Raw genomic sequence first — 23705 nt, 5'->3', positions numbered from 1 at the left:
CGCTGATGGGCTATTATTTCAACCATAACTGCATAGCAAAACTTAATCCATCCAGCAAAGTTTTTTGACCAATTTTCAAAACCGCACCCGCCCGCCATCCGTGTTTTAATGTAGCCTATATGGGATGCGGCGCTGCTGACGTGAGGCTAGAAAGCTCTTGTCTGTTCTTTCTAGAAAGACTGATCCAATGCAGCAAATATATTAAAAGGCTTAAGTCCTACATGTTGTAGCCTATATCCCCAGAATATCAGCAGCAAACTCAGTCTCTGTCTCGCAAAACAGTCTCCAAATAAAGCGCACATCGGCCTGTTGCCTAGCCTATTCTGTGTGCCAATATAGCCTATCGTCCTAAATGCTTGATTGCATTGCATTCTCCACATTTTTAGCTAAAGTTTCATGTACCACATCAGCGTTTTTATTCCGTGAATCTTTTGTAAATTGCTTTACAATAGCGTCGGGCCCTTGTCAGCAGCCTTCGGCTTGCCTCTTGCCACTATTCACTCCTTCGTCTTCAACATTCCCTGTAGAATTCTCAATATTTTTATTTATAATGTGAACATGCACGTTGCGGAGTTTCTTTAATATCGAGTCGGAGTTTCTTTAATATCGAGGCGCTAGTTTGTCATGAATCATCATGAATTGCGCTGAATCATCATGAATTGCGCTGTCTGTCTGAAAAAGACGCGCTCTCTTCCCATGCAGTCAAAATGAATGGGAGTCTTCAGAACAGGCTTGTCAGTGTCACCCTGACATGCCAGTGCGTAAAGTAATGTGAATGACTTGTTATTTTATCAAGGATTTCTTTCTTTTTGCAAAAAATAAAGTACAATAGGCATTAATTAGTAGGCCAGCAGCATGTTGAAATTATGTGCCAAATTGCGTTTTTTAGCCTATTACAATGATAAAATTGTAAAAGGACGTGACCAGGCATGGACTGGCCATCGGGCGTACCGGGGTGGGCCGACGCACATTTTTGGGCCGGGGCTGTCATAATTTAATAATAATTTAAAAAAAAAATATCCACCGCGACGGTATTTGAGACACGAAACGCGGCCCATTGGTTGATTTTCTTGACGGACATTGGGCTAGTCCAATGACATCTCTCAGCCCTCCCCCTCCCCTCCCAGGGTTATCACATTTTGCCATTTTTTGCTGTCTGACCGCGGAGAAAAGAGCGTTTCCGTCTGTGAAATTGTGAAAATGGATAGTAGGTCTGATAAACCACAAAAGCGTAAGGGGGGCGCACAGAAGCTGCGAGACAAAATTCTAAAAAGCCTACAAGTGGACGCAGCAAAATGTGTCAAAATCACAGAAATGTTCACCCCAAGGTCGACTGTTACAGCGGGTGCAGGGCCGTTGACATCGAGTGCACAGGCTGAAGGAGTGGAACACTCTGATGTGCAGTGTAGTAACACAGAGGAAGGCGAAGTACCGGTGGATTCGGAGGAGGAGGAGAGAGACGTTACGTTTGATGTGCAGTGTAGTGACACAGAGGAAGGAGAAGTACAGGTCGATTCGGAGGAGGTGGAGAGAGACGTTACGGAGGAGTAGGAGGAGAGAGACGTTACCCAGCAGGGACAAATTGAGGAAGAGGTCAGAATAGCTACTGTAAATGTTAGCAGAATGAAGAGGGACGTTTCATGCAGGGAGGGCTGTTGTGTGTGTGTGTGTGTGTGTGGAGGGCTGGGTGACCACCTGCTCCTCCGCTTTCGATTGACATGCATTTGAGCGTTTTTCTGCAACATGCATCAGTAGCAAAGAAGCCATCTGCATTTTACATTGCGCTATTCGACTGTCGTCGACGCGGAGAGGAGAAAAAATAAAATAAGTTATCCACAACAAATCAACGAGTGGTCGGCCTCAGAACGCACTCAACTTTTTGAGATCTGAAGTCAGTCATGATTGGTCGAAATTGTTGTCAATCTTGACGCAGTAGGCCTACAACAAGCAAACCTATTACATTTCTGTGCGCATACAGGCAGGTACTACACACACGTAGGCCTAGGCTACACACGCACGCACTCAGAAAGACACTAGAATGACACAGAAATTATGATAGCCCGTAACAATGAAAATGTTTTGGGATGTGTGTATCTTCACTTAATAGTATCTGGGGAGATTGTTGGCTAAAAGCGTGTAAATGCTCAACATAGGAAATAATTACAGGACTCATTTTATTCAGTCGGACTTAAAACATGCATAATACTAGTAGCCTATAGAGTTTTGTGCACAACCTTGTCCTTGCTGGTTTGGAGGTGGTCACCCTAGTGTGTGTGTGTGTGTTTTAATAGCCTTTGTTTTCAAATAATGCTATGAGTAGACTCGGTGTCCAACTTACAGTGTTATTTTAGCTTGCCATAAAGTTATAGTTTGCAGATGTTACAGCTTACAGTTATTATCATGTAATATTAGTGAAACATTGCTTTCCCGAAATGGATGGTAAATGTGCGCACATATCCTCTGGTATGTCGTGTGCCTCAGCATATCGTATAAATAATCATGGTGGGCCGCCATGGCCAAAAATGCCCGGGCCATTTTTTGGTCCCAGTCCAGCCCTGGACGTATGGAGTGAGGATTGTCTCAAAATGATTTAAATATATATAAAAGGATATATATACATATACATACATTTATAAATATCCAAATACAAAATACAAATATAAAAATGTGACATAAAAATAAATAAACACATTTATATAAATAAACGTGTCTTTGTAAATATATTTTCGAGATTTGAAAATAAATATGCTTGACTTTGTATGTGGAATCTGCATTTGTGAATCTCCTTTTTGCTTTTATATCAATGACGTAATTTTGAGACATTCCTACTGCACACCAAGATCCACAAATAAATACCACTAGATTTGAATGCGAAGACACCCTCCACTGAACAACCAGCAGATGGCAGTGTTGTACAACATGTCTGTTTTCAACTGATAGCAACTGAATCTTTCCGACGCTGTTTTCCCTAGTTCAGTTCAGTCAAGTCGTCTATGACCAGCAGGATTAACGACATGGAAGACACTGGATTAAATGGATAGGTAAGTAATAACAACTAGCCAGAACAATTTATTATCGGTTTTGATGTGCAGTGCCGTTTTTAATTTCATAGACTGTATAAATAAGTCCATTTAGTCAGCGTACAGCTGCTAACGTTAACAGCTAGCTAAACAGCTGGTGCCTGTTCAGCTATGTTGGTGCCTGCACAAAACACATTAAGTTAAGATTTCCCTTAAAATCCGATTTAGGGCCCCCTTAAAATAAAATGTAGTTTTCCCTAAAGTTATTGTGACAGGCTGTGTTCGTCTCCGCTGTTTTACAGATGTTGCAGATCTTACGTTACAGATGTTAACATAGCTTCTAGGTTAACATAAAGTGAGAGCCAGCTCAGCTGAGATGCTATCTGACATACTGCCATTAACCTAATGTCAATATTGCTAAATGGACTTATTTATACAGTCTATGAAATTAAAAATGCCACTACATCGAAAGCGATAATAAATCGTTCTGGCTAGTTGTTATTACTTACCCATCCATGTAATCCAGTGTCTTCCATGTCGTTAATCCTGCTAGTCATAGACCACTTGACTGAACTGAACTAGGGAAAACAGTGTCGGAAAGATTCAGTTGCTATCAGTTGATAACAGACATGTTGTACAACACTGCCATCTGCTGGTTGTTCAGTGGAGGGTGTCTTCGCATTCAAATCTAGTGGTATTTATTTGTGGATCTTGGTGTGCAGTAGGAATGTCTCAAAATTACGTCATCGACATAAAAGCAAAAGGGAGATTCACAAATGCAGATTCCACATACAAAGTCAAGCATATTTATTTTCAAATCTCGAAAATATATTTACAAAGACACGTTTATTTATATAAATTTGTTTATTTATTTGTATGTCACATTTTTATATTTGGATTTGGATTTTTATAAATGTATATGTATATATATCCTTTTATATATATTTAAATCATTTTGAGACAATCCTCACTCCATATGGACGTGACTGAAGCTGAGGCAAGCCTGGCAATAGGCCTATAGGCCCGACGGTAATTGTAAAGCAATTTACAAAAGATTCACTGAACAAAAATGCTGATGTGGTACATGAAAATTTAGCTAAAAATGTGGAGAATGCAATGCAATCAAGCATTTTGGACGATAGGCTATATTGGCACACAGAATAGGCTAGGCAACAGGCCGATGTGCGTTTTATTTGGAGACTGTTTTGCGAGACAGAGACTGAGTTTGCTGCTGATATTCTGGGGATAGGCTACAACATAGCCAATGTAGGACTTTAGCCTTTTAATATATTTGCTGCATTGGATCAGTCTTTCTAGAAAGAACAGGCAAGAGCTTTCTAGCGTCATCAGCAGCTCCGCATCCCATATACATTAAAACACAGCGGATGGCGGGCGGGTGCGGTTTTGAAAATTGGTCAAAAAACTTTGCTGATGGATGGATTAAGTTATGTTATGCAGTTATGGTTGAAATAATAGCCCATCAGCGCATCTCTAGTGTGTGTGCCTCTCTCGCTCAGAGGGGAGGGGGAGGCTGAGGGGTCGATCAAGCATGGATTCTAAACTCTGTGGTGGATAGGATCTACAATTAGGTGTTAATTAATATTAGGCTACTACCAAGGTCGAAGTACTCCCAAGTGCTATTGCGCCAGACATTGTAGTTCTCCTGTTTATTCGCTTGGAAAATCGTCACGTTTCATGTTGTGTGACCTAACATTTTTAATCAACTACTTGTGCAACTGTATTTAAGTAGGGAAAACGTGGATGTGTTTGATTAATGCCATCTTACTCCCTCTATGGCTACGGCAGAGCCCGCTAGCATAGCAACATGCTAACACATTCGCGCCGCGCGCCAGAGCGTTTGAGTTCACATACCGACGCGGGAGAGGTATGACTCAACTCGTGAAAGTTAAGGTAAGAACATATATTACTACTGATTTTGGGTGGCATGTTTCTTTAAACAGCAAACTTTTTGCAGAGTCTGTGGCATTTTTCCAAAAAATAAACTGAAGCCATTTGATCCTCAAGTCTGGGTTCTTGGGCAAAATGCATTGTTGAAGTTCTATTTGTGCATAGCGCACACGCCCAGGCCCGTCGTTAGAAGGCAAGCAAACCAAGCAATTGCTTGGGGCCCCAAGACAACGACTGGTTAAGAATAAAATGCAACGACAAACTGTGAGCGCCCCTTTGATAGTCAATGCAGTAAAGTGCAACGACACTGTTACCCGGCAATACCGGGATCCCCTCAAGGGGCCCCTCTCAGTAGTCGCTGACAGCAGCCAGCCAGCCAGGTTTGTGGTCTCTGCTGCTGCGAAAAAATATAAAACCTCGGCAGTCATAATGAAGCGGAGTTATGCGTCCGGAAGCCAGAAGAGAAAGGAAGAGGATGACAAGAAAAAACAAGATATAGTGGTAAGTGATAAATTACTCTACTGGATAAAATAGCTTTACTTGTCTTGTACAAATGGTGTAATGTCGCAGCAGGAAGGCTAGCCTAGCAAAAAATGTTTATGTTAACTACCTGCCTGACGGCCCATGCTGCTTGTAACAAACTAGAACAGTTAAGCTTAACTTTTTTTTTCCCGAGCGGACGGAATATGGTTACATACTGTAATATGTTTATTAACGGGATAAGGAAGACGATCTGCTCCAGAATCACTGTTTATCGTATTTAATGACATAACATTGCTATAGCTTTGTAATAGGTTTTAATGAAAGTGGCATAGCTTCTCTGCTATAGGCCTACTAACTATTCGACCGTGATAATCTATTTACCAAATGGGGGTTAGGAAAACCACACGATAAATTCCGTGCATCAAAGCAGACTGGAACTTTCATGTCTAGTAGTATTCATGCACGCCAGCTGTTTACTGTCTTTAAAGCACCAGGTGCGTCTGTCTAATTCTCAAACAGCAGAATGCTTAAATGCTATGTTAAGCTACAAGTAGGCCTAGGTCAATGTATAACATTAGCTTGGGATGTTTTTACAGTAAGCATTGGAAGTTGTGAAAGCAGCTGCATCCCTTCTAAATATCAAAATATGGAAATGCTAACATATCTTTTCTTTCTCCCTCAAGGTGCTTTGCTTAAATTTCTCAGCCCTCAGGCTCTTCCTAAGGATACCTCCACTGATGAAGATGGCCTGAAAGGTTAATCTTATGTGTGTGCGTGTGTGTGTGACTGTGAGTGTACTTGTATTTATTTTGGATTTTTAAATTGCTATACAACCTGCACTCTTTATAGTTTGAACAATGCATCCTTTTTCTGCATAAGATGGCAGTGTTTTATTTTCTCACTTTGTGAGAACTGAAAAATGTTAATGTGAGTGTGTGTGTGTGTGTTTAAGTATGTTGGATTTAGTTATTGTGCACTTTTTTACATTTATATTGGATTTTATGGTACGGTGGTGTTTTTGCAAATGTTCAAATGTTCAAAATGTTCAAAACTAATGCACAGTATATATATGCAACTGCAGTCAAATTTTTGTATTTATATAAACTGTGGTTGAACTTAAACTGTATGGCTATGCGGTGGTTCCTGTAGGCTTAGCGTGCCTCCATGTCCATTTTGCTTGGGGCCCCCAAATTCCTTGAAACGGCCCTGCACATGCCTGTTGACATTCAGCCATCCTTGCATAGGCCTACGAAAACTGTCACAGAGCTAAACGGATTTTGTGGGCATGGTCTCAACTGGGCGAGCTCATGAATAGCAATGAGCTCTATCAATTTCATGTCAAACTGAAGAGCTTTTGCAATTGGCCTAATTTCTCCGCTCATTTCTTTTCAGTGGCTAGAGCTGACAGAGGAGGTAGCTGTTAATTTTCACATTCACGACATAGCACAAACACATATGGACCTAACATATAAAAAAAATTACAAGTAAAAACGGTTTTGTGTGGCAGGGCACCTTTAAAAAGATAGTTTAGAAACAGTACTGTTCACGTATACAGCCTGGCGCCATCTTGGGAAATCAGTCACGTGACAATTCAGCTCAAGGCGCCCGCTTGTATACGTGAACGGTACTGTTTTTAAACTATCTTTTTAATAAACTGTCTGTACACTTACAAAGTTCTCAATGCTTCGGTTTACATGTAGGGCCCCTCATTATGCTACCGTGTAAGTGTGGTGCTATTTTGAGCCTTGTTAGTGGTATAGAAATAGCCATTTCTTTTTACTTTGCGTGTGCCCCGAAGACTCGCGTTAAATGCTAATTAGCGGTTTGTGGTAAAATTGGTCACGTTCAATTAGCATAAAAACATATCCCAGAGAACGGACAAACTTGGTACACATGTGTTATTAACCCCTAGGTTCATTTTGCGCCGGAATTGTCCTTTAAATTCTGTTTTGCTCATAAAATGGCAACTTATTCCACAATAATGAAAGTGAAAGTGAGAAAATCACTAGAGAAAATAGTGAGAGTAAGTGAAAGTAAAGTTAAGAACTCAAAGACCATTAATCCCATTCCCACAAAATTTTGTATACATCAGCTACAGTCAATATTGTTAAAAGCATAGGAATGTCAATCCCTTTTATAGTTAAACAATCAAATGTCAATGAAGTGGCCAGTTATAACTGTTTGTCCCATGTTTTGTGATGCGAAGCGTCCAACATCTCAAAACTTATATGCAGTATAATTTACAGTTATCTTTGCAAAATTGGTGGAATTTCAAATAAAAAAAGCGGAGTGTCTATTTACACCCCTGTTAGGCTACGAATAGCCTTGGCCACACAGCTGAGCTATTCATACTCTGTGACATAACAACAAAAAGACGTTGCTCACATGCACAAAAAACATGGCGGACATTTGTTTTTCGTCAGCAGAAAGTGAAGAATTCTGAAAGGTTTCAGCACTATATCTGTTCAGATTAAGTTTTAGATTGAAAATTTGTGTTTTATTTTCATAATCTTGGTTCAGTGAACACATACAACCGTCAGTTTGTTAGTTAACAGAAATTTTGTGAATATGACGTTCAGGCCTATAAACTATAAGTTTACCTGCAAACACCAGAGGTGGAAAGTAACGAAATACATTTACTCACGTTACTGTATTGAGTAGTTTTTCTGTGTATTTTGTATTTTTTAAGTAGTTTATAAAATCGGTATTTTAATATCGATATTTTACTTGATTACATTTTGAGTGAAGTATTGTACTTCGCTACATCAAAAATCCCATCCGTTACTTGAGTAAAAAAAAAAAGACTAACGAAAACGGAAAGGGAGAGAAAAAAATCGCGCCCTAAACCACTAGCCTAGTGATAATGATCAGCATGTAGCCTACAACAGGACATGAATCAAGCTGGCGCCATGCAGTCTTTCTGAAAGTGATGGAGACTGGATCACGAAATGCATCAGATTAGCCTAACCTATGAAAGTGTATTTTACGCTATTCCAATCGGTTGTCTCAGTTCGTTTAAGCACTAATGATTGCGGAGATATTTAAGCAAACACCATAGGATTTCGTGTTTTGACGTTTGTGCTCACCTTTCTTTGGAAAGAAGTTTATTAGCAGTTGTTTCCCCTCATTTTGATGTCTCTCTTTTTCCTGTTTTGGCCTTTGTTTTTAGTAACCTGACTTGGCTTTCTTGGAGAAAGACATTGCACCAGCAGCAACACAATTAGCGGTCCACTACTAGCGATGCTCAACTAAATAAACAAAAGATAGACTACCTTATGAATCGTGCAGGCAGACTAAACCATTTAGCTCTTTAGCAAGGGAGAGTGAGAGTGACCTTACACAGTTTTCACTATGTTTTGTATACAAAATCCAGTCAGTCAACCTTTAAATTTCGTCTGACATTCATTTTGACATTTAATTTGGAAGTTAAAATATTCAGGTAAAATAAATATATGGTGGAAATAAGTATTGAACGCTTTTTTTTTTTTTTTTTTCAGTAATTAGCCTAAACTTCCAGTGAGTCTATTTGAAATTTTCACCACACATTATATTAACACACATATAAAAAATCCAAACATAAGAGTTTTTAAAGTGGAATGACACAGGAAAAAAGTATTGAACATGCCTACTGAAATTTCTTCAATACTTTGTGGAAAAGCCTTTGTTTGTAAAGACAGCTTCAAGACATTTCCTGTATGACAAAACGTATTGGTCGCAGTATCAGGTCTGATTTTGGCCCATTGTTCTAAACAGATTCCAGGGGTCCCTCTTGTGAATCCTGATCTTTAGTTACTTCCAAAACTATTTAATTGAATTGGCTGCCTTCAAGTCTTTCTGGAGCTTTCTCCGAGTGGTCCTTGACTCTTGGAATTGACTATCCTTCTGACTCCCTGGTCAGAAATATTACAAGGAGCATAGCTGCCAACTCTCACGCATTGGCCGTGAGACACACGCATTTGATAAGTTTCACACGCCACACCCCCGATTTCTCACGCAGATGCCTGAAAAATGAGTTTAGCCTATCTATAGATCTACCTGTTGAGCCACGATTATGCTTTCAGAGACGGTGAGAGGGTTCAAGAGCACCCCCTGTCTGTGGACTTTTCTCAATTTTCTCTCATTTGCAATGCTACTTCAGAAGCCGTCCCAGGCGCATTCCCCCCGCATTTCCCCGGCTTTAGGTATGCTTTGAGTATTATTGAGTATTTTTCACACTGAAGTGTCAACCTGGTAGGTCAAATACCTGGCAGATGAGGTTCAACTAAACTAAACCTATACATATGATATCACACATCAGGTCACACATGCGGAATCTAAGCTTTCCAATGATATTAGCGCCAAGTTGCTGCGATAAATGGTTCATGAGAAAATTAACATTGAACCGACGTGCAATTTAGGCTAATCATATTTGCATTTTGCACACAGTGCACACCCATTACTCTCGGTTTAATATTTCACTAACCCTTCACACAACACGGCAAACCCAATATCACAATAAACATCAAACGCGTGCGAATACGAGGATATAAAGCATGCCTCTGTGCAATAAGTGGTTCCTGAGTAATCCGGTTTTGAAATTGCAACACATTTCTACATAGCCTCATTGGGGCTTAAATTATAATGTATTCTAATGTAAACTATTTGTCAGTAGGCCTACATAATTTTTGTAAATTGCTCAGCCATAGATTATCCCACTATCATGGTTCTTATATTGTCAGGTTCCAGCCAATCCCATTACAGATAAATAAATATATTTATATTGGCATGCTTCCTAGTGACATTAATGCAAAATATGAAGAATCAAATAATGAGACACAAATATTGATATAAAGCCTGACATAAGCCATATGCAAACATTCACATCATGCAGATATGGGTACATCCTGAAAAAGGAATAGCATGTAGGCTATAGGCTATGGCTATTACAATGGCCAATATATTATCTTAAATAAACTAGCTGAATAACACAGGTGACCACTTCTGCATAATTTCATGGAGTGCTGAAATGTACAGACATTTTTGAACATTTCTGAACTGTGAAATGTAGCATATGTTTTTGTGAACTTATTGCAATATCACCATAACTATTCCACCTGTGTGTGCATGGTTATAATTCTGAAGTGCAAAATAGCTTAGGCTATAGCACAACTATTTCCATAAAAATAAGCAAGTCTGACCTCTGAATTTATTTTGAAAGTGCACCTGATTGATGCATTTAAAAGTTAAAATATACAAACTCTTAAATTCTTACAAAACACCCACCCACTTTTTAAAATTGTTAGTTTGGACACCCCCACTTTTGCCGTGTGAAATACCAGTGCTGTTTTCAGCATCTGTTTAGTGCTTCATTGTCATTTTCATTGGATTCTCCCATTTGCATGTAAATCGTTCATAAACTTCTTTTTTTTGTTACACGCATTCTCCCATTCCTCTTCTGTCACACACACAGTGACAAGCGCCAAATCCCCCGCAGTGTTGAAGAGATCAGTCATCCCCCTCACTTTTGATAAGGTAAAAAGCCTTATAGGTATGCCAAATAAATAATAACCTATAGGTTTACGCTAGGCTATGTAAAACTCCCCATTAACAGCATCACGTCACTAACCACAGCGACTGCACAACTCGTATTCACTCTGTTGGATATCTGAAGCCAGTTTGTCTACTTAGATAGTTTAAATCCTCAAATTATGGCCGGGGTCTTAAGACAAAGTACAGGCCTTTAGGGGCAGGATTGTATTTGAGACAGCCCTTTATTTCTTATCGAAGTTTTATTTTGAGACATGCGTTTCTTGGAGCCGCATACTGGTAGGCCTTCAAAAGCATGACATTTTCGGGTTTAGTTTGATATTTAATTTACTTTTGGACTGTTTGATTATATTGTTAAATGTTGGGACTGATGGGCACTGAAATCTGGGAGGTATTTGATGATCACTATTACATTCCATGTAGTTGAAAGAGTGTTGGGATTTCAAACAAACCTTTCATGCGTTCATTGAAGGTCCAGCGGTGCTATAATGGAAACCTTATTGAATAGCCAAGTAGCCTATATATTGAGTTATTTTTAAATTATGCATGATTTCCTCTTTATTAATTTCGTAGGCTGGCTTCATTTTGTTATATAGAAGTATCTAAATAACCTGTTAAATGTACCAGAATTCAGGAAATTGCATCTAGTCCAAAAAAAATTTTCTGGGGGAGGACCCCCATACCCCCTGCTAAAATGTCCCACCCACTTTCAGAATGCCTCCGATACCCATGGTCCTACTAGTAGGCTAGATCCCTTAGATACCAATGTTAATTTAACTCTGGGACCCTGGTCCCAGGGATGGATTACTGTACGGGCCTTCTGGGCCCAGACCCAGGGGCCCAAGGTGTCAGGGGGCCCTGAAGCCCAAGCCTTTGCATGGAATCATTGCCTCAATATCAACACATCAGGATGTAGGCTATGAATTTGATTGAATTTAGTATTGGCCATCCCCAAAATGCACCAGAATACAGGAAATCACATCAAACAAATGAAAAAAATTCTGGGGGAGGACCCCCAACCCCCCCTTCCACATATGCGACAAATAGTTGGGAGCCCTTAATACATGTGGGCCCAGGGGCCCAAAAGTTCATAATCCGTCCATGCCTGGTCCCTACACCTGAGAACCACTGATGTATGTTTTTTTTTACTGTACGGTATAATGCTGAATGAGCCAAACAAAAATTTCCGCAGGAAAATTTGGGTTGGCCCCACCAAATCTCACTCCAAGATTTTTTGAAAAGTTGGCAGCCCTGCAAGGAGATCCTGTGTATGGCCGGTTGATGATGCAGTGATGTTTCTTCCACTTGCAGATAATGGCTCCCATGCTGCTTACTGGAAGATTCTGATGTTTTGAAATGCATCTGTAACCAGTTTCATTGATATGTTTTGCAACAATAAGGTTGCAAAGGTCTTGGGAGAGCTTTTTGCTTTTATCCATCATGAAATGTTTATCGTATATAGACGTATATCGTATATCGTGTATAGCCCATCAATATGTAGGCTACTAACCAAGCTTATATTAATTTGCACAGATAGAAAGGATAACTACTCTCTATATAGATTCCTTCCCTTTCCTTGCCAGAGGGCTTTTTCTTAGCATGTTTAATACTTTTCCCCTGTGTTATTCCACTTCATTACATGACTCTACTTATGGAGTTGTTTGGATTTTTTATGTGTGGATTACCTGAGTTATTACTAATGCCTGGTGAAAATGTTGTGCCCCCTGTATTCCACTTTTCACGGGCCCTCTCCTCCATTGGGGCCCTATACTTCCCACTTTCCCCCCCAGTACAACGCCCTTTAATCTGCTGAACCTTCTGCTCGTTTCCAAATATAAAAAAAGCTCTGCAACTCAATATTGGCCTGCCTGCCTCAGCTGCCTGTGAGGGGCTTTTCAGTTGTGCTGGATTACTGTTCACTGCAAAGCGACCCAAGGATGAGTGCAACTAACTTTGAAAATCAACTACTGCTCAAACTTAAAGGAGAACTCCGGTGATTTTTCACATAGATCTCCATTTCTCAACGTCCTTTTTAGGCAAGTACCTCCACTTGGCGGCCATATTGCAATACTTTTTGGGCACTTATCGTGCATCTATTTCAGCAGAAATGCGTGTGTGTAAGGCTTCACGACACAAATCTTGCTCCAGCAGCGAGATCACAACAGATGATTGGCACGATGTCTTCACAGCACACCACATGATTGGCTCAATGTATTTTACAACACACCACATGATTGGCTCAATGTATTCACATGTCAACGTTTTGCCGCGTAAGGGTTGTGATATGTGTAGACATATGATGTGTAGACAACTGCCATATTGGCATTACAAACTAACCCCATGCATTACTATGGAGGATTTTTTGAGTGCTGTATCTCCTCATTAGAAAGTCTTTGGTGAAACTGGTTGTTCTGGTACCCCCAAAAAAAAAGTAACTAAGTAACTTTTACTTGAAGTACATTTTAAATGAACTACTTTTTACTTTTACTTGAGTACATTTTCAGATTGGTATTTTAACTTGTATTTGAGTAATATTTCATCAAGGTATTGGTACTTTTACTTGAGTACAATATTTTCGTACTTTTTCCACCTCTGGCAAACACTATTTCCTTGTGGAAGCAGATAGTACAGTGGTCACAGACAAGGGCTGGCATGCGGGAGACCGGGTTCGATTCCTGTGTGATGAGTTTTGGCAGAGTGAGTGTGCATGTGTACCAACGTCTCTGGAGAGAAGGCGCGCAATTTGAACAAGAAATCGGTTCTCAAACGCAAGTTTTGATTGCAACAATTAGCCAGTTCATGCACCAGGGTGTAAATAGCTAACCTGACTCTCGCCAGATGAATTTCGTTCCGCCTAGCTCCACTCATCCATCTGGGACCAATCCATTCAATCAAAAAATGCTTGCATATGATTGAATAAGCCACTTGTCCTAGATATAGCTACTTATCTATTGACGTGCTACTTCAACCACTCACATCGAAGCCAACCCGTGACGCTGATAACAGTCCCACAGTCGCTTCTACGCTATGTCACATCTATGAAACTCCCGCCCTGCGTCCTGATTGGCTGTACCATAAAATCGGGTGCAGAAATCACTCTCAATGGAAGAGGTCCCAGATGGATGTGAGTGAAGCTAGGCGGAGCTAAGCGGAACGAAATTCATCTGGCGAGTGTCAGGTTAGTAAATAGCATGCAGTACTATAAACACCAGGGTACGAATAGCATCCACTTCTAACTGTACATTTATGCAAACAGCACCTTATTCAGAGTGTCTATTACACAGCTGAGCTATTTACACCCTGTTACGTAACAACAACAAAAACATGTTGCTTGTTTTAAAAAAAAAAAAAATATTATTACATTGTGTGATCAATATGCCAGAATAAATGCACAGGGGTGCAAATAGCATACACTGATATTTGTACCAGACGGGGTACTAATAGAACACATTGCTGTGTGCACCGGGGTACGAATAGCATACATTGATATTTGTACCAGACGGGGTACTAATAGGACACATTGCTGTGTGCACCGGGGTATGAATAGAATTCACTTCTTATTGCACCAGGGTGCGAATAGCATACACTGCTAATTGTACCAGGGGTGCAAATAGCCTTACCCTAAAAAAAGATATAGGCCTATCTATTCCATTTTATAGACTCTCAAACACATGTCAAAATTATAAGCTGGCATATAGCTGAATGGTAAGTAACTTGTCTGGAGACTAGGAGATTGGGGTTCGATTCTTGTTTGACAAGTGAGATGTGCCTCTATCATACCCAGGTAGTCAGACTTGTTATGATAAACACTGTTAAATAAAAGTTTGCAGTACTGAGCCAGCATGTTAATAAGGATTTCAGATAAAAATCAACATGCAGTGACCACCTGCAGCAGATTCCAAATTTCATGTTTAATTCCAAAGCCCCCGTTTCAGACAATGTTTCACCATGAAATTATTTAAACTTGTACACACACAAATGCTCCGCAAAATATACGCAAACAGTACACACAGAGACATAGCATTCATCAGCATATGCACCCTTGCTCACATATTTCTATAATCCAAACCATGAATCAACTTCCAAAAATAAAACAATTTATTCTCAACCCTACAATGGATTCAGCTTCATGTCTAATATACACTACACAAATATACATTCAATAACAAACACAGAAAAGAAATACACTGTCCTAGACAGACAGATAGATACTCAGACAAACACTCAAACAGACAGATACTCAGACAGACATTCAGACAGACAGACATTGACAAACAGACACTCCGATAGACAGACAGACGGCAACAGACACTCAGACAGACAATGTTCAATGTACAATGTTCAACAACTTCTTGGACCCCAACAATAGCTGCTATTATTATTATTATTATTATTATTATTATTATTATTATTGGTAGTTGTAGTATAGTAGTATTAATAATAATAATAATGTTGTTGTTATTGGTGTTCTGGAGTGGTGGTGGTTGTTGTGTAGCCTAAACAATGTTTACATGCATTCCACCAACTGTTTTCTCAGAGTGCACAAAGCAAATAGTGGATCTAGTATTCCTCTTTGATGGATCCACGAGCATGAAGACAGAGGACTTCAGAAAAACTAAAGAGTTAATCAAAACCATCATGAATAAGATGCAGAACACATCAATTCAAGTAAACTTATTTTATCATTTCTATTTATTGTATCTAAGAACACACTGTAAGAATTTGTGAGATTGTTTGACCTCAGTTGTTCTTGGCCTGCAAATATTGAAGCCCTGTTTAGACGACAACGAATACGATGCAACCGGTGATGTTTTTCTGCGTTTGACCCTATCATTTAGATGCAAACAGAGGTTTTATCCCCCCGCAAACAGTTTTTAAAAACTCCGGGCTGAACGTTTTTTTGGGTAAACTCTGTTTGTTCGTTTGCGCCTAAAGGTACAAACGGAGACGGAGATTTTTAGTCAGTTCAGAAGAGAAAGAGGAAGTGATTCGTTGCTGGGTCATTCCACGTCAATTCAACCAGGGCCCACGCACTTAGGTCTCAAAAAATTCTGAAAAAATTACCAGGTGTACCTATGTTACCCAGGAGACACACTGTAAAATTACTCTTATGTAAGATCAATACTTTCCAAGATACAGCCAGTTTTACAGGTGGAGGCGGGTGTCGATTTTGTTCGGGCTCTTTTTTTTGTCAAAGTTCACAAGCCCACAGCGCAAGAACTAAACCATGTAGGAGGCTCAAATTTTGCATGCTGGTAGATAAATAGGAATAGTATGTAACAAAATCGTCACGTTTGGTCTGGATAATCCTGCATGGTCATAGCTGTCCCTCAAAGTTGATACAAATTTTATTGGAGTTTTTGGCTGGGCTCTGTTTAAGCCTTCAGAAGACATATTTGTGCTCAACATAGGCTCTTGATTTATTTTCCTTACTGAGATAAGTAGAAACACTCTCACAAAAAACAATGAACAGAAAATAAATTCCTTCAGGGTCTGAACAGCAGACCTTAGAAGTCTAAAAAATCATTTTGGTTCTCATTTTCAGAGCACCTAAACACCTTGTGGGAATATACAAAGATTTTTTAAATATTTTTTTCTTTATTCTCCATGATCTTTTCTTTTTAAAAACACCAATTTGACTTGTATTATGCAAATCTTTCTTTTTCACTTTCCACCCTGAACATGGGCAAAATGCACCATTGACATCAATATGTTTTGTATAGAGCTACCACAGGTTACTCTATACAACCACAGGTGGCAGTGTGGTGACTCTATATAAAACATAGAGCCCGACCAAAATCGACACCCCCCTCCCCCTGTAAAACTGGCTGTATCTTGGAAAGTATTGATCTTACATAAGAGTAATTTTACAGTGTGTTTCCTGGGTAACATAGGTACACCTGGTAATTTTTTCAGAATTTTTTGAGACCTAAGTGCGTGGGCCCTGGTTGAATTGACGTGGAATGACCCTGCTGTTGTTGGTATTTTCGGGATTCTGATTGGCTAATTTTTTCTGATTGGATTAAGCTTCTCCTTACACTGCCACCGACAGGTTTGGCATGCTCTTGAAGGCATATACCCAGGTTAGTGTAAAGGAAAAGTTTTCTGAAAACTGACAGGTGTGCACGATGTTATTTTTGAAAACGGAGAGGGTGAAATGTCAGTTTTTGGCCACGTGTAAACATAGCCTTAATCTTTATTGTTTGTTTGTTTTCTTAATTAGTTTGCAGCAGTTCAGTTCTCTTCACAATTCAAGACCGTTTTCACATTTAAAGACTTCCAGGACAAGAAAGCCCTGAAAAAGCTGGACGATGAACCACAAATGAAAGCGCTGACAAACACACACCAGGCCTTGCGCTTCACTCTGTAAGTACTGTTCTTTCCTTCCTTCATTCATTCATTCATTCATTTATTTATTTATTATATTATTATATTTAATACCCTTTAAATGTTATTGTATTATATTACATGATATTATATTGTATTGTATTGTATTAAATTATATTATTATATTATTACTTTACATTGTTTATTATTTGTTTGCAATGCAGGTTGAATCTATTTGACAAACAAGAGAGTGGTAGACACCCAGATGCAATAAAGGCAGTGGTCATCATCACTGATGGCAATCCTTCAGACACTAACAAAATGGGAGGATACATTTTAGAAAAATATGAAGCCAGACACATCATCCGATTTGTCATTGCGGTGTGTAATGCATGTTTGTTTTGTTTATCTTTTTTTGAATCCCACAGTGGGGTCAGAATCACATGAAAGATGATCAGTTCCTCATGCCATATCACTGCATAAGCAGTGTGCCACAGTGTATAACATGTGTGTTCACAAAATGCTATCACTGACATGGGATATATAAAAAGTATACATTATACATATACATTCACATTTAAAACTACAATATCCAGCTTCAATATCTTCCTTCTGTATGAAGCTCTGGGGGGGGGGGTGCTTTTGCTATTTCCAATTCCCATCACTATGTGGTCAGATCTTCTAAATATTATATGTTGTCATGGAAAAGCACAGTCATTAGTCATTCAGCAGTCATTTTATTGATAATTATTTTTCTTTCCAGAAGGTTGGAAAAGTGGACATGAAAAAACTCGAAAAATTGGCATCAGAGCCCAAATCCAATAATTCCTTCTACATTCAGGATTATGCTGGGCTGAATGGTCTTCTGACAAACTTGCAAACGAAGATCTTCAACATAGAAGGTAATGCCAACTCATGTAATTGTATAACGACTGTTTTGCAGTTTGAGATTGTTATGTCCTCAGTGTGTCATCCATGTTGTTCATGTTGTTCATGTTTTCATGTTCATGTGGTTTGACTTGATGTGTTTAAGGCTCTAAACAGGACCTGGCTCAGACATGGGAAAAAGGACTTTCACAGAGTGGAACGAGTGCTGAGTTTACTGAGGTGAGACAAACGTGATTAGTGAAAGATTAATACTGTGTGAAATATTATTTATAACAATATAACATCATTTTCAGTACAAATATAAATTGCCTCTCAATGTTTTTCACAACAGGACACATTGATTCTAGGATCAGTAGGATCCAATAACTGGAAAGGATCTCTTTATCAGATTAAGGATAAGGATTCATCTGAGATAGAAATTCAAGACCCAGACATGAAGACTGACTCTTATATGGGTGAGTTCATGATTATAGAATATCTACTAATCTAATGTTTTAGCACTGCCCTTATCAAACTATTTAACACACTGCATTGAATAGGATGTTTGAATAGATTTCCACTTGTTCAAATTTGTAATCTGATGGTTGATGTCAGTTTCAGTGAATCCTCCTCCTTGAGTTGACTTATACCACCCAATGTATTTTGTTTACTTCATTTGATTATTTGCCGGCACACAGATAAAGCTTTTTTCTGGTATGTAAATGTATTTATTCAGAACAGCAAATGAGTAGCATAGAGTAGCATTTACATCAAATACATAAAATAGTTTAATGTCAGAGGTGGCTCAAATCCCATTTTTCCCCTTTGCTGCATAGTGTCCTATGTGGACAGTTAAATAACTTCTAAATACATTTTTGCAAAACATTAAAATGGATTTCAATTTTAGGTCAATTTCAAATGAGAAATGTCTTTGTTTAGGCATCTAGGCATTTTTTTTCAAAAGGGTTCATTCAGAGCAGCAGATGAGTAGCATTCACTTTATCATATTTTTGTGTATTTTTATGTATTGTCTTAAAGGCTACTCTGTTTCTGTTGGAAAGAAGAATGGCGTTCCTTTGTACTTTACGGGTGCTCCCAGATACAAACACAGGGGACAGGTCATTGTCTTCAGCAACATTGGAGGTCAATGGAACGTCACAAAAAGAGTTGACAGTGAGCAGGTTAGTTGTGACTGGATTATATGGGCTATGGGTAATTATTATTTCTATTGAAAATGATCACCTTTGTTACAGCATTTCATTTTATGCCACAGAAAGAATAACCCACAACTGGTCATATGTAGGGATGTACTGTAGGTACACGTTTGTTTTGGATGCTAGATTTAAAAATCTGAGTACAACACTTTTGATGCTGTGCTTGAATGAGTTTGTGAGTACCTGTACAGTATGATGACTGTGGGATTATCGTTGTGTTTTAGCTTGGATCTTATTTTGGGGCGGAGCTGTGTGCTGTTGACATTGACTCTGATGGCACCACTGACTTCCTGATGGTCGGGGCTCCCCTCTATTATGAGCCTCAGAGAGAGGGCCGCATGTATGTGTATGCCCTTACGGAAGAGGTAACTATGAGCACTTTATTTCTCTAACAGCAAAATGTGTATGTGTAACGCTCATAGCATCGTACATGCTAGGTCTGTTAGCAAGTGTGTGTTTAAACACTTTAATTTACAGGACAGTAGAGAAAGACAGGAAGCGAGTGGGAGAGAGAGTCGGAGTGGGATCCAGAAAGGACCACGGGGCGGGAATCGAACCCAGGTCGCCGGCGTACGGTGCAGGTGCCCCAGCCAGCCGTGCCACGGCTAGGGCCTAAACATGGCATTTTAAACAATACAATGCCGAGACTCAGGATGAAGTAGTAAGCATTGTTTAGCAAAGTGAATTGCCACTGAAAAAATTAATCACCGCACAGTGGTACATTATAAGACCGCCACACCCGCAAACTATACTTATAACGTTACTTACAATATATAGGCTAAATGTAGTCTTCACAAAGGCTAAGACTAATGTCAAACACCCTACAGTTATAGAGTTCATTTCCTTTACAGGGCTGCCAACGTGCGTGGAGCCAATCAAATGAATGAGTCTCACGGTCAATGCGTGAGAGTTGGCAGCCTTGCCTTTACTCGAGTGAAAGTACTTAAAGACATCTAATAATAGGGTCCTTGGTTGAAAATTGCCAACAAAATTCTGGCTAAACTTATGCATTTGATCAAAGATGCCCTGCCACACGTATTTCATTACTTTGTGGTTATGTCTGAAGCAGAGTGCGAATTACCCCACCATAATTGGGGGGTACTGCTCCTTCACTTCTTCTATGACCATCATGGTCATATCAATCCCCATCGTGATCGCCAAGTGCAATATGTGTTGTGCAACACACATACAAGGTGTAAACATGCGACAAACTGATAATCAGTTGGCTACAGAATATCTCATTCTTATTATATCCAAAAGAGAACTGTTTTGATCAACTCTCAAAAGTTAGAAGTTAAGTGCACTGAAATACCATTCTAATTACTAGTAAAAGTAATACCTTTACAAGAAGCCTATTGCTTATTTCATGACATATTGATTTGGTTTATTTTTAGATTTCATAAGACCTGGAGGTAAGATCCAACCCTCTAATATAGCCTAGCCTACTGTATAAACAGAAACCAATTTTCCATTATAGTCTATGGTAGTCAGTGTCAAATCAACACAATTGCCTAGAGATATGTGAAACCTAAGCAATCTTTAATGTGATTAAGGAGCATATAGCCTACTATGAAAAAACATAGCCTACTACCACATAAGAACTACAGAGCGGTAACCTACAAGAATCCGATAACCAGAATGTAAACACAATAGGCCTACTAACCAATTAAAAACAAATTCAAATACTAGCATGTACTTGGCTCTTTATGTTTCCACACGTTTCACTAATGTTATGTAGGCTTAGCTACATCAGACCCTCTTGTGCATAATAAAAACAACACAGGATCTGTGCCAAACTAATTTCAAAAGGGCACAATAATTTATTCAAGATAAAATGAGAATCAATGGACACCTAGGCTATGGACTGGAGTTCATCTCCTTGGAAATGACAATCGATTTTACCTCACCACAATGTAAAATAATAATAAATGATTTAAATAGAGAATTATCTTGCTAACTAACCTTGGTAACTAACCAAGGTCCACTTTACTAGCCTCAGTGGGTAAGTAGGCTTAAGTAGCAGGTAATTAAATGTATGAAGACGTGACATGAGCTAAAGAACAAAACACGTTAATACATGAAGGTTGTAAAATAGCACATTTTCAACAAGCTAGACGTCTGCTAGCAACTTACATTTACCCATGCACGTCAGCAGCAAACCGAATTTAGGCTACTGGAGGAATCTAGCGTTTTGTCATTCAATGTCGTTGACACTTGCTTGAGAAGTTGAAGTCGTTCTCTATCTCCGTTGCTTCTAGCGCCTCGGTGGTTAAAAATGGTACGGTCCATAATAGGGGTGTCTGAAATCGCTTTACATTAAACTTTTCCTAGTGAAAATATGAGTTGACTTGTATTGTAGCCAACTGTAATGATATTTTTTCACAATATCAGAAAAATGATCTGACCTCCCCAAAACTGATATTTCTGTCTCTTTGGGGGTGTCTGTAATTCGAACTATGGTCTGAAGTTCTAGCATGGACTCTGTAACATTTTTTGTGGAAAACATACCTTGGTTTAGCCTAGAAATCTAGACGCATCCTAGCGGCAAATTAATTTGCTCAGCCTGTACGTCTAGTATCAAACCATAGGGATTTCTATTGGCTGACGCCGTGGACGTCATCCAATCACTGCGCTCTATTTTGTTAGAGAGTCTTAAGGCGGGCTTAACAGGATAACGACAGTCCTGCGACGGTGAACAACAAGGAAGGTGGTTATGGCGAACGAAGAGCGGTTGTTTGAATTGGCGTTGGCGTCAACTTTGGAGGAGTTGGACTTGTGCTTTTCTTTGAAAGTTGAGCAACACAATGCACTTAAGTCATTCCTTTCGAAGAAGGATGTATTTGCCGTTTTGCCTACCGGATACGGATATGGTCGTAGCGCTGGCCTATTGCATGCCTAGGCAGATTGAAAGACAATTCTCTGCCCGCCCCTTGGATTAAGCGAGTTGAATGGTTTGATTCCAGACTATACATTTCAATGATATAGGATGGCCCGCCAGGCTAACCTTGGTTACCTTGTTTCAAGCCATTCTAGTGTGGTATTGAAAACCTGCATGAAGACTCGGCTTGATTTGCGCCAGTTCTCATTAATATTCAACGAGCTAAGCTGTTTGACTCTGATTGGCTAACAGCTAGTAGGTTTCGTCCATAACATGACAGCCGTTATCAACTAATTTTAGATCATGACATGAACTTAGCTTGGCTAGCGAGTGCTAGCATTGTCCAAATGTGCATAAATAAAACCTGATAGGCTAGCGAGTTCATTAAACCTGTATAACAGCACTTCCTTGAGTTGACAATTACGTTTTACTTACAGGCACTGGTCGTAGACTGCGATGGTAGCCTGCTCCAGGCTTCAACAGCAACATTTTTGCAAAGCCTGTGGCATGGTTCCAAAAAATAAACTGAAGCCATTTATCCTCAAATCTGGGTTTTTGGGCAAAATGCATTGTTGAAGTTTGATTTGTGCATAGCGCACAAGTTCGTTGACATTCAGCCATTCTTGGATTCTTGCATATAGGCCTACGAAAACTGTTAGAGCTAAACGAATTTTGTGGGCATGGTCTCAACTGGGCGAGCTCATGAATAGTAATGAGCTAATCAATTCCACGTCAATCTGAAGAGCTTTTGCAATTGCCCTAATTTCTCCGCTTATTTCTTTTCAGTGGCTAGAGCTGACAGAGGAGTTAGCTGTTAATTTTAACATTCACGACATAGCACAAACACATATGGACCTAACATGTTGGCAGGGCACCTTTAATTAATGCTTTCTGGAAATCCTTCTGTGTGGTAATGAGAGTGAGTATGGCTAATCTATCTGTTAGGTTATAGCACCATTTTCCCATTTTAAACTATTATATCACATTTTTTCGGAAGTAAAATGAAAATAAAAGTTTTAATAGTTTGGCCAAAAACAGTGTCACACAGTTAACATTCTAGTAACATCCAAAAAGAGCCCTGCTGCCTCTACGTAACAAATATAATGAATGGTTTCCTGGTCTCCTTCCAGCCAAGGCACTAATCTGCATATTCCCCCACCCACAGAACAATCTGGAGAAGATGCAGAACATTTCAGAGTCGTCTCAGGGCAGGTTTGCCTCCTCCATGGCTTCCCTCAGGGACCTCAATGGTGATGGGCTCCAAGACCTGGCAGTGGGAGCCCCACTGGAGGACAACCAGAGAGGAGCCGTCTATATATACCTCGGAGACAAAACTACGGGAATTCGCCAAGAGTATAGTCAGGTAATAAACGACTCCTCTCATTTGTGTTTACATTTAAATGTGAACTACTTCTTCTTATTCACTGACACAAAACCCTCTAGAGTAGATTTTTCGTTGTGGCTTTCCATTATGAAAACACG

At 39.5% G+C, this 23705-nt stretch overlaps 1 protein-coding gene across 6 annotated transcripts in view; it reads left to right on the top strand.

Moving 5' to 3' along the window:
- Nucleotides 1-23705, top strand: part of LOC125298091 (integrin alpha-L-like) — a 47664-nt gene that overhangs the window by 5683 nt on the left and 18276 nt on the right. For 3 of the 6 annotated variants that reach the window (XM_048248760.1, XM_048248758.1, XM_048248763.1), the window contains exons 6-14: nucleotides 15475-15605; nucleotides 17161-17303; nucleotides 17489-17645; nucleotides 18028-18166; nucleotides 18298-18371; nucleotides 18484-18607; nucleotides 19170-19312; nucleotides 19570-19710; nucleotides 23389-23586. In XM_048248760.1, coding sequence (XP_048104717.1) covers nucleotides 15475-15605; nucleotides 17161-17303; nucleotides 17489-17645; nucleotides 18028-18166; nucleotides 18298-18371; nucleotides 18484-18607; nucleotides 19170-19312; nucleotides 19570-19710; nucleotides 23389-23586 — 1250 coding nt within the window. Of the gene's footprint in view, nucleotides 1-4897; nucleotides 4932-15474; nucleotides 15606-17160; nucleotides 17304-17488; nucleotides 17646-18027; nucleotides 18167-18297; nucleotides 18372-18483; nucleotides 18608-19169; nucleotides 19313-19569; nucleotides 19711-23388; nucleotides 23587-23705 lie in introns of those variants that run through there. The other 3 variants (XM_048248761.1, XM_048248759.1, XM_048248762.1) reach the window with 3 other exon arrangements.

The sequence above is a fragment of the Alosa alosa genome, chromosome 7 (genome assembly GCF_017589495.1).
Source record: "Alosa alosa isolate M-15738 ecotype Scorff River chromosome 7, AALO_Geno_1.1, whole genome shotgun sequence".
Taxonomy (NCBI): Eukaryota; Metazoa; Chordata; class Actinopteri; order Clupeiformes; family Clupeidae; genus Alosa; species Alosa alosa.
This window is presented reverse-complemented; position numbering and strand designations above follow the sequence as displayed.